The sequence below is a fragment of the Canis lupus genome, chromosome 6 (assembly GCF_003254725.2).
Source record: "Canis lupus dingo isolate Sandy chromosome 6, ASM325472v2, whole genome shotgun sequence".
NCBI classification, from domain to species: domain Eukaryota; kingdom Metazoa; phylum Chordata; class Mammalia; order Carnivora; family Canidae; genus Canis; species Canis lupus.
This window is the reverse complement of record NC_064248.1, coordinates 19,052,019-19,066,536: the sequence shown is the minus strand read 5'-3', so window position 1 is coordinate 19,066,536 and position 14,518 is coordinate 19,052,019. Positions and strand designations below refer to the sequence as shown.

The following is a 14,518-nucleotide window of genomic DNA, read 5'->3' as shown; positions in this document are numbered from 1 at the left end:
GGCAGGCGCCAAACCGCTGCGCCACCCAGGGATCCCTAGAGTTTCTACTTTTAAATAGATTCCATACTTCTGGTGGAATTCTTCAACATAGTCATCTGAGTATTTTTAAATCATGTTACGTAACACCACTTTCTGAATCACCCATGTGTCTATTTTACTCTTGATTTTTGGTCATTAGGTTCTGTTTTCTGGTGTGCCTTGTCAATTTAATTGAATGCTCAACATTGTGCATGAAAAATATAGAAGCCCGGGTGAAGCTAACTTTTTCCAGATAGGTTCTGATTTTCTTTTAGCAAACATATAGCAAATAGGCAGATCATCTTGATGCATTTATGGCTAAAATGTTTCTGATTTTTCCTTATTCCCAAGGTACATCCTTTCCTAAATACCTGGGTATATAACAGGGCCTATTTTTCTTGCCAGGGCTTGAACTCTGATTCTTCCCTCACTGCTGTGAAACAACCAAAATCTCTTTAGTTTTTAAGCCCATTGCCAGATTCTTTCTGCTAGGTTTCTTGGTATGGGACTCGTTTGCAATGACTTGACACATGATTTGAGGGGAAATTGCATGCAGAATTTCAGTACATTTTCTTTTCTCTGGAACCTTGGCTTCTAAAGTACTATCTAACTTTATTGCTCTCTCATACCCTCTGTTTTTTTTTCCCTACTTAGTAGTTTTCAACTACTAGTAGGGGTTTCAGTCTGATACCAGCTACTGCACCATAGCCAGAGGTGGAAATCCCCCTTCACATTTTATTTTACAAACATAAGATTAATTGACATTTAAAATCTTATGAAATAGTTTGGTCATATAAAAAATATTTAAATATATATTATTATATTTTGAATAATATAATCAACACCCATGGTAGCTTTGCTCAGTTTCACCAAACTGTTGAAACACCTGACACATCCCCTCCTTTTCTACTCTATTCAAAGTTCGATATTTTTTATCATCCCTTTAAGTTTCTCTGTATTTCCAGGACACATGTATGTTCACCTAAACAATATCTAGAGCTGTTTTACACAGTGTTAAGTGTGACATAGATGGTATTACTATGCATGTATTCTTATTTTATTTTCACTATTTTGTTTGTGAGAGTCATTTGCTTTGCTGTGTGAAACTATGATTCATTTTCACATTGAGTGATTACATCACAATTGATCTTTCCATTCCCTTGTTGATGGATATTTAGGTTGTTTCCAATTTTTACTATTAAAATCAATGCTGTGTATGCTTCTTGTACATACATGCCAGAGTTTCATCAGTAGTGTATGTAGGAGTAAAATGGCTACGTCTTAATACAAACACCTGCTCAAATTTATTAGACCATGTCAAACTATTTCCCAGACCACTAATTTACATTTCCATCAGCCATGAATGAGAGTTCCCATTACATTATGTCTTCAGCAACATGTGATATTGTCAGACTTTTAGTTTTTGCCAATCGAGTAAAATTAAAATGGCATGTCATTGTGGTTTTAATTTGCATTTCTTTGTTGGCTGTGAGTTAAGTACTTTATGTTCTACGTATCACCCACTTTAATCTGACTTCAGAGCTCCAAGCTTCTTCACTTCCCAAGAATCTCCTGAAATTTGGCTTTTAGTCTGAACTACCGCAACACCTAAGATCATTCCTTGGCACCGGAGCCTGGCAGATAAATACCTCTGGACAGCTCCATTCCATCCAGGACTGTGTTGGAGCGCTTTACATACAATGATGTATTTGGTGCTTCTAACAAATCTGCAGCAAAGAATCATGACCCCCATTATATAGATGAGAACATAGAGAACCAGAAGTGTTAGGAACTTGCCCAGGGATACACAACTGGGACCAGGAAGACTCTAAGCCAGGTGCTCTTCACTCCTCTGTAGGAGATTGTAGAGGTAGGTGCTGCCACAGGAGGTCCCATAGCAGGTAGGCCCTTAGGAAAATTACCCTGCCCTTCACTCAGAAAAAACATCTGGTGGTTTGGTGTGCACCTGGGGAGAAAGTGCTGTTGCCCTCAGGAATCAGCCATAATGTGAAGACCCACAAAGGGACAGATTCAGGGCAGGGAGAGCAATGGGACGGGGAGGAGTTCCGGCTCGGTGTCTTTACCATTCAAGGGTGCTGTTCCCTGAATTGAGTGGCTTATTTTAGACAGTGTTAAATATCTCTGCACCCCCTAATGAAAGAGTTCGACCTTTTTCAACCTTCTTTCAATCCTCTAATGCCAGTGAGAATCTCAGTTTGGTATTCATTTGCCTTAAACACTTGATACTCTTTAATCCCCCTTTTAAAGAAAGGCAAACTGGATTTGCCAACTTCCCAGTTGTATGTGGGAGATAGCATCTTATTCAAATTCGATTATTGTCTTCTGTTGCCTTTTATTTCATTTTAAAGTTAACCAATCGTTTTTGTTTAAGAAACACATAACATCTACAATTATGTTGGGCACTGTTCTCAGTGCTTTACACATACTGACTAATTTACTTTTCCCAAAGACCCCCTGAGGTGGGCACTATTACTAGTACGTCCATTTTACAGAAGGGGACTCTGAGGCCCAGGAAGTTTAAGTAAATTTCCCTGAGGTCACACAGCCTGGAAATGGCAGTGTCGGGATTTGAGCTGAGGCAGGTTGGCCCCGAGTCTACAATTAACCATTGTGATGTACACAGTCTTTCTGTTTCATACTAGTTCCCTGTTGGTTGTATCTTTTCTTTTGAGACATGTTTATGGGAGCAAACCTGGGAGGCAAGGTAACGATAAATAGCAAGTAGATAATAGCATGAGTAAAAACCTTGAAGGCAGTAAGTGGCAGGAATTCTGGAACATTCCACCGTGGCTTCATGGATGCAAGGGTAGAGCAAGAGATTGTGAAGACTGATTAAGAGGGATGGGAGGGGGGAAGGTGTTCAAGGGGAAGACTCAGCACAAGAATTTGCCTCATGCAAAGGCAGAGAGGCATGACAGGGCCTCAGGTGCTAAGGGGATGCTGAGTAATTCAGAGCAGCTGGCCAGTAACTGCAAGAACCCAGCACCCTCGTATAGCACTTTCCGGTTCGCAGAGCACTGTCACATCTGCTTTCCACTGACCCTTCATAACTGACAGGTGCAGTGGGCAGGACTGTCCCCATTTTAGAAGTGATAACCAATGTCAGAGAGAGGAAATACCAGAAAAAAAAAAGCTATTATTGCTCCAAGTTACTCTGGCTTCCAATTCTGGGCCCTTGGCTCCATTCCACTGTATCAGGTATCTTTGATGGCAAGCAACAGAAACGTAGTTCACATGGTTGAGCAAAATAAAGTGGGTGTTTGTTTTAGTTTTGGTTTTTGGCTCATGTAAATGAAACGTCCAGGTGTGGACATCAGATACGGCTGGATCCAGGTCCTCGAATAATGCCATGGGGATTCTGGGTCTGTATTTTTCAACTTTCGAGAAAATCTCAGGCAGGCTCTCCCTAAATGGTGACAAAGATGGCTACTAGCTTCCAGCAGGCAGCCAAAAAAGTCCCTCTTTACTGGAGTTTTAGGGAAAATCCCCAGACTGCTCTCACTCACTTTGCTTGGGTTGAAGTCCATCCCTGATCCATTCCATGTGGCCAGGCTGGTGGGGTGCTGTCTTGGCCAAGGCTGAGTCAGGTGCCCACCTGTGGAACTGAGGTTCTAGTCCTCTCCACACAGACCACACAGGGACAGCTCCAGTTGGAGAAGCTCTTCATAAGAGAGGAAGAGGTGCCAGGCAGACAGAAGTAGCAGTTGCATCCCTTCTATCATCAGGCACCTGCGTGTCATCTGTGCAGAGCTGAGGAGTTTGGAGGGGTGGAGAGCTTTGAATCTGGGCAAGGGAGGTGGTGCTTTATCCTGTGGTCCAGATGGAGCTTCGGGGGAGTGACACAGATAGAGCTATGCCAGGCCTTGTACTGGGGCTGGGGGCAGAGGTGTGGACATGCCAGTGAGGGGCAGATATGAACCCCACCTCTTGTGACAGGAAGTGAATCCTCGAAGTGTGATAACAGGGCTCCTCCAGGGCTGAGGCCAGGCAAGATCAGTGTTCCTTAAAGTCAATTTAAAAGGTTTTTGCCCCAACATTATTTTAGTAGTGATGTTACTCATTTTAAGGTGTATTGGGAAAAAAATACACAGTATAGATACTATTGCTTGGAATGAGAGTGGAGTTAGATCTTTTTATTTTTTTTAAAGATTTTATTCATTTATTTATGAGAGACACACACACACACAGAGAGAGAGAGGAGAGAGAGAGAGAGAGAGAGAGAGGGACATAGGCAGAGGGAGACGCAGGCTCCATGCAGGGAGCCCGATGTGGGACTCGATCCTGGGTCTCCAGGATCAGGCCCTGGGCCAAAGGCTGCGCTAAACTGGTGAGCCACCCAGGCTGCCCCAGAGGTAGGTTTTTTTAATGAGCTTATTTATAGAAAACATTAAATAAATAATAGTACACCATGATCTACAAATATGGCCAACATTTTGGAAGTGAGAAATTTAGGGACCTCTTGGCTAGATGATTCTGGGGCCCCTCTATTTCTGGTGCTCTAAATTCTCTATCCATCACAGCTCTTTGTTGAGTGTTTATGTGTCAGGGGCTATGCTCAGGGTTTTCTGCAAAATGCTTCCTTGAACTCTCACAAAAATCTGGGAAGCAGGGTTTACCATCTCCACGGGGCTCAGAGAGGGGAAGTGATGGGCCCAGAGCAACACAGCTGGTGATCAGAACTCTGGGTGTGCTTCACCACTGCTTCCTTGGTGACTTGTTTGGGAACTCAGAGGGAGCTCTCAGTGTGGCCACAGTAGGGTCTGGGGGAACCCAGGTGTGTGTATGTTGTGGGGGTCTTCCCACTGTGGGCTCAGGGACGGTGTCTGGGAGAAGCCATGCCTGTGACTTGATTCCTGCATGGGTCATTCCCTTAGGCTCCAGTTCCAGTTCCAATCCTGTAACCAGGAGCCAGTCTGTAACCAGGGTGGGGCTCCTGGGCCTGGGGAGTTGGATACCCCCCCTCTAAGTGGCACCTCCCCCAAGCAGACACAGAACTGGGGTACAGTGGGCAAAGTGCCAACAAGAGTCTGGTGTGGCCACCCTGGTGGGTCACACCTTTGCCAAAGGCACCAGCATCTGTTCCTCCCCGGTAGGTCCGTGGTCTTCTCCAAAGAGGCCTCTCCTGCATCTCATCCAGATCAGGAAGTCAGGCTCGCCTCCACGGGGTCCCGCCGGGGCTCCCCATATGCTTTCCAGTGCGCTCACTAACCTGGGCCAGATATCGGGCTAACCTTAGTATTCATGGGGTCTTCATTGTGGGCTAACCTTGGATCTGTTATTCAATAAGAAGCCAGTCTGCCGGGCTAACGTCAACACAGGTGTTTTGTGGAAAGGACTCAAGATCTCTGCTTCTCAAATACCACTTTCCATACCAGCTTCCCCTCCCTGCCTCCTTGCCTCTCTCCTTTTTTTTTCAGATGGGTAAATGCCCATGTTTCGTCTCATGCACAGCTCTACATCCACAGGCTTCCAGGGACAGGAGAGCAGCTAGCTCCTCCCTCTTTAAACTCACCTCTCAGGCCACCTGGTGGCTCAGTGGTTGAGCTACTGCCTTCAGCTCAGGGCGTGATCCCAGGGTGCCGGGATCAAGTCCCACATCAGGCTCCCCCGCAGGGAGCCTTCTTCTCCCTCTGCCTGTGTCTCTGCTTCTCTTTCTGTGTCTCTCATGAATAAATAAACAAACAAATTCACCTCTTATTTGGGACTGTGTTAGGAGACAGGAAGAAGGTGGGAGAAACAGGGTCCAGGGGAAAATCAGCCATTTCTAAGGGGCAGGAATCCTTGGGAGCATCCAAGGGCTCCAACTCTTGTTTTTCCAAGAATTTGAGGCAAGTCTTCCAAGGGAGGGAGAGGACCAGAGGGGAGGCTGTTCGGAGGCCCGGGTCTCCCCTCTCCCTGCGCGTCTCTTCCAGGACCCGAGAGTCAGCATGCTGTGTGGCGGGGCGGCCGCTCTGTTCCTGCTGATGCTCCAGGGAGGTGAGTAGCTGCCCCAGGTCTGCGGGCGGGGAGGAGGCCAGGCTGGCCTGCAGGCTCTGGGTCAGGGCCAGGGCCCGCAGGGCGGGGGGCTGCAGCCTCTGTGCACGTGGGCTGGACTGGCCAGTGCCCCATCAACTAGAACCCGTCCCACCCGGGAGCCCCGTTAGCCAGCAGTGGCTCATGTGAGTCCCACGTGGACCAGACCACGAGCTGGGGGCTTCACGGCTCACTCACTGCGGGGACGAGACTGGAACCTCCATTTCCACAGCTCTCGGCCTGGCCTGGCTCCCAGCCCTCAGAGGGAGGAAGTCCTGCCTTTGGTCTAACCTCAATTTCTCTTTGTGCAATGACTCTCCTAGGAGATGTTTGTCAACAATCACAGAATCCCCAGCAGGCCCTGGGGGGGGGGGGAGGGGGGGGAGAGGGAGACAAAAGTAGCCAAACCTTGGAAGGCGCCCCCAGGGCACCAGAGGATGAAGTTAGAAGCCCCAGCTGGGAAAGGCCAGGCGTTGGACTAGGGTGCCCAGCCAGGGCTCAGAGGCCTGGGAAGCCTTCCCGGAGGAGGCCGGATGCAGCACACAAGCTCATGGGGGTTGCACTGGGAGCAGGGGTCCCTCGGCCGCTGCTCTGCTGACTCTGCAGTTCTCTCTGGTTTTTACCGAAAGGCCCAGAGCCTCAAATAGCTTCTTCAGGAAGCAGATGTCTGGCTCTTTTATTTTCCCCTTCTGCGCGGCCAGCACTCGGTCCTGGGTCACCCTCCAGGGCGCCACCCCCGCGGGCACAGACAACAAGCCCCTGCTGCACAGGGCGCTGAGCGTCACTCACTCCGCGACCCCCATGGCCCCGTGTGGCCCGTGCCGCAGTGACGCCGGGTGCTCACTTGAGGACACCACGGCTCAGGAAGGGTAAGGGACAGGCCACGGACCCACAGCCAGGCAGTGGCGGAGCTGGAATCCCAAACCTGCTTCATCCCCCCGGCTTAGCCACCTTGCGCTGCCGCTGGTATTGAGGGAGCGCCCTGTGCAGGGTCCCCACCTGCATGCTGTCACCTGTGTATCTCCCTCCAGGGAGACCAGTTCCCCCCGGGGGAAGCCTCCTCCTAGCGCAGGACTCATTGCCACAACTCAGATTCCTTGGTGGTGGCTGCAGGGAGACCTGTGTTGAGGAGGATTCTGAGGGTCCCCCAAAGGAGGGAGTGCCGTGATGGATTAGTGGTGTTTGCTGTGCGCACGGATGTCAACGAGTAGCACAGCTGAGATTTTCCTTTCCTGGGTGAGAAGCCAGGAGCCCAGCCCCAGAGTGACCGGAGGTGTGGCCCAGGCTCAGAGCCTCCAGGTTCTTGTTTATAAAACGGTGGCGGCAGCCGGCTAAGGACATTTCCAGCAATGATCCTCTTGGTTCTGAATCCAGCTTCTGACCTAAAGTGAGGCACAGGAAGGGAACACAGCACCACCGCTTGGATCTTCATTAGTCAGGAGAAAATAGGAAAAAGCCACTAAGGATGACTTCACTTAAAAAGGGGAACAGATATCTGGTAAATAGTTGAAGGGGAGTGGGGGAGAAATCTCAGCGTTGGTACCTGATCTTACAGAACAAAATGAAGCTAAAACTTGTTAAACTTATTTTGTCGAACATTGACACAAACTTAGATTTATGGTTGCACCCCCTACTTCTAGAACAACAGAAAGCATTAATGTTGAGGGTGGGAGGGCATTAAGTCTCCCAACATAATGGCCTGAGTGAGCACTCCCGGTGTCACCTGGCGGTAGTGGTGCTGGCCAGTACACTAATACAGATTTTTCAGCAAAAGTTTTAGAGGGCTTCTTGGTTTAGGGATGTTTTCTTACTCCCTCCATGCACTTCTGGCCTCCCTGAGGTCCGTGTCCTGGCTCGGCCAGCTGCTGTGAAGCAGAGGGCCCCAGCCTTGTCAGGGCTTGGGGCATTTTCAGCGGTGCCTCTGATGGCTTCTTGAATCCCTGGGGGGGGGGGGTGCAGATTCACCCTGCAGCTGGGGAGTTCAGGACCTGCCACCAAGGGGGACACTGGTCAGGAGGGACGCAGAGCTGGTGGTCACATGCTGGCTTTGGTGGGGGGAGAGTGCTGAGGTGGGGACCCGCTTAGTTCCTTAGATTTCACATTCATAGTGTCCTGTCTCTGTAGCCAGCCTTGAAACATGGGGGTCACACCAGGAATTCCCAGGTGGCAGGGACACCCTTCCCCGAGCCCACATCTTAGCTGCCCCTGGGTTGCCAAACTCGGCCTGGCCCTGGAACCCCTGCCTCCTCTCACCCTCCAGCCCCCGAGGAGGGGAAGGGGTGAGGCACCACGAAGCCTCTGGCCAGCCCCCCACCACGGCCTCTCTCTCCCCTCATCTTCCAGCCTGGGGTTGCCTAGACCTCGTCTGCTACACCGATTACTTCCAGACAGTCACCTGCACCCTGGAGACAGGGACCGTCCACCCCAGCAACCTCACCCTCACCTGGTAAGTGGCTGGCCCTCACCAGCCCTGGGATGCTGCTCAGGGTGGCCGCTGGGGGGCTGGGGCAAAGCAGGACCAACCACAGAAGGCCACAGACCGCGTTGGACCTTCGAGGTGCCCGGCAGACAGTTTAGCAATAAACATAATAGCTGCCACTTCCTGAGGGTTCTCAGGCTTGTTCACCATCAGCATTTGGTTTTGCCCCAGGAGAGGCTGTGAGCTGGACTTGCCCTGCCCGTCTTACACCCCCCTCCCCGCCCCGGCTCACGGCCCTTGTCTAGAGCATCAGCTGAGAGGCCACGGGGCAGTTCTGTCAGCTCCAAAGGCCATACTCTCCTGCCCACATAGCCCTAACTGTGGCTTTTTTTTTTTTTTTTTTTAAGATTGATTTATTCATTTTAGAGAAGGGTTAGGGGGGACAGGGGCAGAAGGAGCCAAGCAGACTCTGTGCTGAGTGTGGAGCCCAACACGGGGCTCGATCCCACGACTCTGAGATCATGACCCGATCTGAAACCGACTGAGCCAACCAGGTGCCCCAGCCCTACCTGTGGTTTTGAGACCCATGGACAGCCAGACTCCTTCCCGTATGATTTGTTTTTTGAGCATTCAGTACATCCCAGGCAGCTTGCTATGTGCTTCCTAGGAACGATCACTTCCCTTCCTCGCAATTATTACTGTCATTTTACAAATGGGGACATTGGGGTTCAGAGAGGTTGTGCCACTCGCCCAAGCTCACACAGCCAGTGAATGGTGGAACTGGATTGAAACACAGGCAGCCTGATTCCAAAATCCACAGGCCCCTTTTAGTCCATTGTTAAAGAACAGGGACGTGAGGCTTTACTCAAGACCACTGCCAGGGGCACAAGGCCCACTGCATGGGGCTTTGCAGTCAGGGGAGAGATTGGGCTCAACCTCAAATATGACCAAGAAAAAGGGGGGATGTAGAGCCAAGGGGGAGGGTGGAGTCAGTGGATGGGAGTTACCAAGAGGACACGTCAAGGGGAAGGGGGGGGTCTGGCTACATGTCACAGTGTTTTTTTTCTTTTTTTTTTTTAAGATTTATTTATTTATTCATGAGAGACACAGAAAGAGAGGCAGAGACATAGGCAGAGGGAGAAGCAGGTCCCTATGGGGACCCGGATGCAGGACTTGATCCCAGGACCCTGGGATCACAACCTGAGCAAAAGGCTGATGCTCAGCCACTGGGCCACCCAGGTGCTCCAGTTCTTGCTGACGGCAGCCCAGGTTGGTCAGACGTCATCGGGGGATGAGGTGGAGGGCGAGGAGCCTCCTCACACATCCAGGGCAGGGGACTCTGGCTAACGACTTAGCAGGAGTCTTGTCAAAATTAGTGCAGAGATGACCCGGAAGCCCAAAGGTCAGGGCCTCGTCTAGGAGAGTGCTCAGAGGAGCCTGCACAGAACTTAACCAAGGAGAGAACCTTTATTCACTGAGGCTGCTCAGGATAAAGGATAGCTGGCTTTCCTCTCTCATCACTAGTTCATTCATACATTCATTCGGAACATGGTTATTGACCCCCTGCTAGACACCTGCTGGCACTGGGGGCAGACCAGTGAGGTCCCAGGAGCTCTACAGTGGGGGGTGCCTGGGGAGACAGATAATAGACACATAAGCAGCCATCAAGATCCTTTCTGATGACGATGAGTGCTATAAAGAACAGGAACATGAAAAAAAAAAAAAAAGAACAGGAACATGGGCCACGGGGTCCTGAGCAAGTGACACGGGGGCGGGTGGTCAGGGCAGGCCTCTCTGGATGAGAAGGAGGCAGCCAGTGAGCTGGGGCGGAGCATTCCAGGCAGAGGGCACTGCCTGTGCGAAGTCCCTGGGGGCGGGGAAGGGAAGAGCTGATGAGTTTGAGGAATATCGAGGAAGTCAGTGTGGCCAGAGTGGAGTGAGTCAGTGTGGGAGGGAATAACAAGCAAAGAAGGTGAGAGGAAGGCTGAGGGCAGATTTCACTGTGGGTGGTGAGCAGTCACTGGAGGGTTTTAGGCGTGGGAGTGACGCAGAGTTTTTAAAGGGCCCCTTGGCTCCTATGCAAGAGGCTTGCATTGATTGAGTGGAAGTTTCTGTTCTAACAAATATTTAGCAGAGAACAGAGTCTACATGTCCATATTGGCCTTGGAGGGTAGTCATGTTGAGAGTCTGAAAGTGTAGGTAGAGAAATAAATACTTGCTGAACTCCTATCCATACTTCAAAACCCATCACTTAACACCCAGTGGGAATGAAAAGGCCAGAGCATTGCCCCAACCCCATACCAACAGCCTCCCTAGAATTTCACGTGGTGCAGGGGATGAGGTTCATTTGGCTCTCACTTGGCCTTCAACCCAGGTACTCCACTAGGTATTCATTGGATGTTGGATGGAAGGAGGGAGGAAGGAGACCTGAAATGCTTAGCATCCTTCCTACAGGACAGTGATCCAGTTGATGGAATTGACAAGGACAGATTTAGGCTCAGTCTAGGCAAGAATGGCCCAAATTTCCAAAGTTGAGAGTTTTTATCTTATGTGAGGTAGTGAGTTCCCGGTTCCTTGGAGGCATGCAAGCCAAGCCTGGACGCAACCCATCAGGGATGCTTCGGGGGGCAGAGGGGAATACCTTCCCTGGAAAAGTGCTGGTAGACCGAGTGACCCCCGCCTCCAGCCTCCCAGTCTCACCTCCAATTCCTCCCAGCCCCGAGATTCTGGGTTTCTGCCCTGGCCGCGTGCGCTGAGCCCCACCGGCCTCCAGCCGTGACTGGCTGCTCTGTCCTTGAAGGCAAGACCCATATGGAGAACTGGAGGATGAAGTCACCTCCTGCAGCCTCCAGCGGTCCACCCACAACGCCACGCACACAAAGTACATGTGCCACATGGATGTGTTCCACTTCATGGCCGACGACATTTTCAGTGTCAACGTGACAGACCAGCCTGGCAGTTACTCCCAGGAGTGCGGCAGCTTTGTCCTGGCTAAGAGCAGTGAGTATCCTGTGGACCCCAGAGCAGAGGGGAACCCAGGTGGGGGCTGAGCCCCGTGCTCCCGGGCCAGCCATCCCCCATCATCAGAAGTGACCTGTCCCGTGTGCTGGCTTCCCCCTAGCATTAGTTCTGTAGATGCACGACTACGGAGCGGTGGGTTGATAACTAGATTTGGGCCTTAACCAGAGAGAGGCCACAGAGGCGTGAAACGGAGCTGGCCTGGGGCCCCGGAGCCGGCTGGCTGTGGCCCTGGACTGGCTCACGATTTGTAGAGTGAGGGCCCTTCTGGGCTCCTGCCCCCAGTGTGAGGCAAGGTGGGGAGGCCACGTCACAAGAGAAAACCTCCCCTGGGATTTTTCCTGCTTCTTAGCTTGCCAATGAGGCCTAGAATTTCCCTCCAGCCTGGAGGGAGGAGGGCTGGCCAGTGGAAGCGGTTGTTTCTGTGGGTCCAGTGCTAGGAGGGGGCAGGGAAGGGCACAGGAAGCAGCTGTGAACGTGTGTATGTGTGTGCGCACACATGTGCCCAAAGTGGAGTGTCCAGGGAGGGGGTGAGACGCCCGTGCCCAAAGGCATGCAAGTAGATGGCTAAGAGAGGCCTGCCCCTGGGGAGGCTCAGCCTCTGAGGTCTGGGACTTTGTGTCCCCAGATTCCCAGCGGTGGGGCAAGAAGATAAGAGGGCATCTGTCACTCATACTCTGGGGGGCCAGGGTTGTGCCACTTGGCACACAGAGGGTGTGAGCAAAGCTTCACGCATACCCAGACACACCCAGTCTCCTACACATGCACACACATGCATAAATACACCCTCAGAGGTACAGATGTCCTGCCGACTCCAGGCCTAGACAGCACAGACAGATGCTCACATTTTCTCTCGGACCCATGCAGGTGCGTGCACACACAGGTGCACACATGCTCACTTGGCCATTTGGGTCCAGGTGTGGCAAGCGCAAGGAGCAGGGGTGCCCTCCTGCCTCTGGGTGAGCCCGGTGAGGGGGAGCAGAATCCCCGCCCCTCCCCTGCAGAGCAGAGTGCAGGGCAGAGAAGGAGCTGCCTTGACACTGCACAGGTGGCTCCAAGTCACATGGTTGCCCTCCCCCTCCACCTCCTGCCCTCCCTGCGGGGATATGAGGCGCCCTTGCCCAGATGTGGCCCCGCCCCCTTCCTCCTCCTGGGCACTGGGCCTCCCTGGGCTGAGCACCTGCCTCTCACGATGCCTGCCGGGCTCCACAAACGTCTGGCTTCCTCCACCAGTTGGTTCACACCACCCAGCTCAGGCCACAGGGGGAAACTGAGAGGGTTTAAGAACGAGTCTTGTCCAAAAGGACCCGTGGCTCAAAGGCAACGAAGCTTTAGAGTTCCTTTTTGCGAAACCCCTGAAAGGTTCATTGGTTGATTTAATAAGCATTTCTCCAGGGCCTGGTGTGTGCCCGCTCTGTCCTGGGAGCTGTGGGCGCAGCGCTGACCCAGAAGAACAAATCCTCGGCCCCAAGCAGCTAAGATCCCAGAGAAGGGGCAGAGGGGGAACAGGAGCACACGGGGAAATGCGGAAAATGTTAGATGTTGGCAAATAAGGTGGAAGAAGGAGAGGGTGGGATTGGGGGGGCCAAGAACCTGTCACTTCTCTCTCCTCGAAGGGACCTCCTGCTACTGAGCTGGTCCCCGAGAATTGTCACCCCATGAAAGAGGAGCTGGTACCCTTTTACAAGAGAGGAAATGGAGACATATAACATGTCGTATCCTATTCACGAAACAAGTTTGGGATAGAGCAGAACGGGAGGCCTGACTTTGACCTTTGCCTGGGAAGCACCCAGGAGGGTGTGGTGATGTGACTCAGGCCTCCGCTCTTGCACTTTCCAGAAGTCTGGGAGAACCCTCACACCAAGTCACACGTGGCCAGTGAGGAGGGTCGGAGTGCTCTGCTCTGCAGACCCTGCAGAGAGCTCAGGAGGGCTGGCGTTTGTCGTTAGCATTAATTAATATTAAGGAAAGCTCATTAGCATTTATGCTAATCAGCACCTTTTGGCTTCTGGGGGAAGCTGCCTCTGAAAGAAAATGATGTCATTGTTTAGAACAGAAATGCAGAAACAGTGCCTCTGGCCTACATGTTGCTTAGCCAGTTTTTCGATTAGTAGCTAAATTTATTGGTTTTTTAAAATATTTTTAATTAATTAATTTATTTGAAAGAGCATGCACACGACAGAGAGAGAGAGAGAGAGAGAGCAGAAGAGGTGGGGAGGGGCAGAGGCAGAGGGAGAAGCAGACTCCCCCCTGAGCAGGGAGCCGGATGCGGGGTTCCATCCCAGGACCCCAGGATCGTGACCTGAGCTGAAGGCAGATGCTTCACCCACTGAGCCACCCAGGCACCCCTCGAGCTAACTTTAATGTTTGAGAGAGCTTCTCCCTATTTGGGATTCCAGGTTGCTCTTCTCTGGCCACCCTGGTCTGCTGTCCCGCCCAGCCTGAGTGGTGGCATCCCTTTTACGCGTCCTCAGACCCCAAACCTGCTTCACCCACTTCTGTTACACCCCCCAGCCCTGCCCCTGTAGGGCTGCAGGTCCAGTGTGGTCTCAACTTCTCATTTCTCCGATGAGCCAACCGAGGCTTGGAGAAGGCGGCTACCTCGCCCAGAGTCCCTCCCGGGTTCTGATCCAGGGGGTCGGGGCGTAGGGGCATTTCCTGCCACCACATCCTTCTCAGCGGCTGCCCCATCTCACTCCTTATCTTTCTGGCTTTTTCCTTCAAGTCAAGCCATCCCCCCCTTTCAACGTGACTGTGACCTTCTCGGGACATTATAACATCTCCTGGAGCTCCAGTTACAATTCCTACGCGCTGAAGGGCAAGCTGCAGTATGAGCTACGGTACAGGAAGCAGGGGCGCTCCTGGGCTCTGGTGAGGCTCGGGGAGACCTGGTGGGGAGGGGGTGAGAGACGGCGTGCAGTGCTGAGCATCCGGGGCGCTGGTGGTGCGGAGGGGGGGTCGGAGACACGGGTGAGCTGGTGACTCAGAGTGGAGAATGGAACCAAGGATCCACGGAGGGTGGAAGCCCCC

The 14,518-nt window shown here is 52.0% G+C and overlaps 1 protein-coding gene across 2 annotated transcripts in view; it reads left to right on the top strand.

Annotated features, from left to right (window-relative positions):
* The window catches only part of IL21R (interleukin 21 receptor), a 35,874-nt gene that overhangs the window by 15,168 nt on the left and 6,188 nt on the right, over positions 1 to 14,518 (top strand). For both annotated transcript variants that reach the window (XM_025415658.3, XM_025415657.3), the window contains 4 exons: positions 5,952 to 6,015; positions 8,395 to 8,497; positions 11,271 to 11,470; positions 14,214 to 14,359. In XM_025415658.3, coding sequence (XP_025271443.1) covers positions 5,967 to 6,015; positions 8,395 to 8,497; positions 11,271 to 11,470; positions 14,214 to 14,359 — 498 coding nt within the window. In that variant the 5' untranslated portion in view covers positions 5,952 to 5,966. The remainder of the gene's footprint in view (positions 1 to 5,951; positions 6,016 to 8,394; positions 8,498 to 11,270; positions 11,471 to 14,213; positions 14,360 to 14,518) is intronic.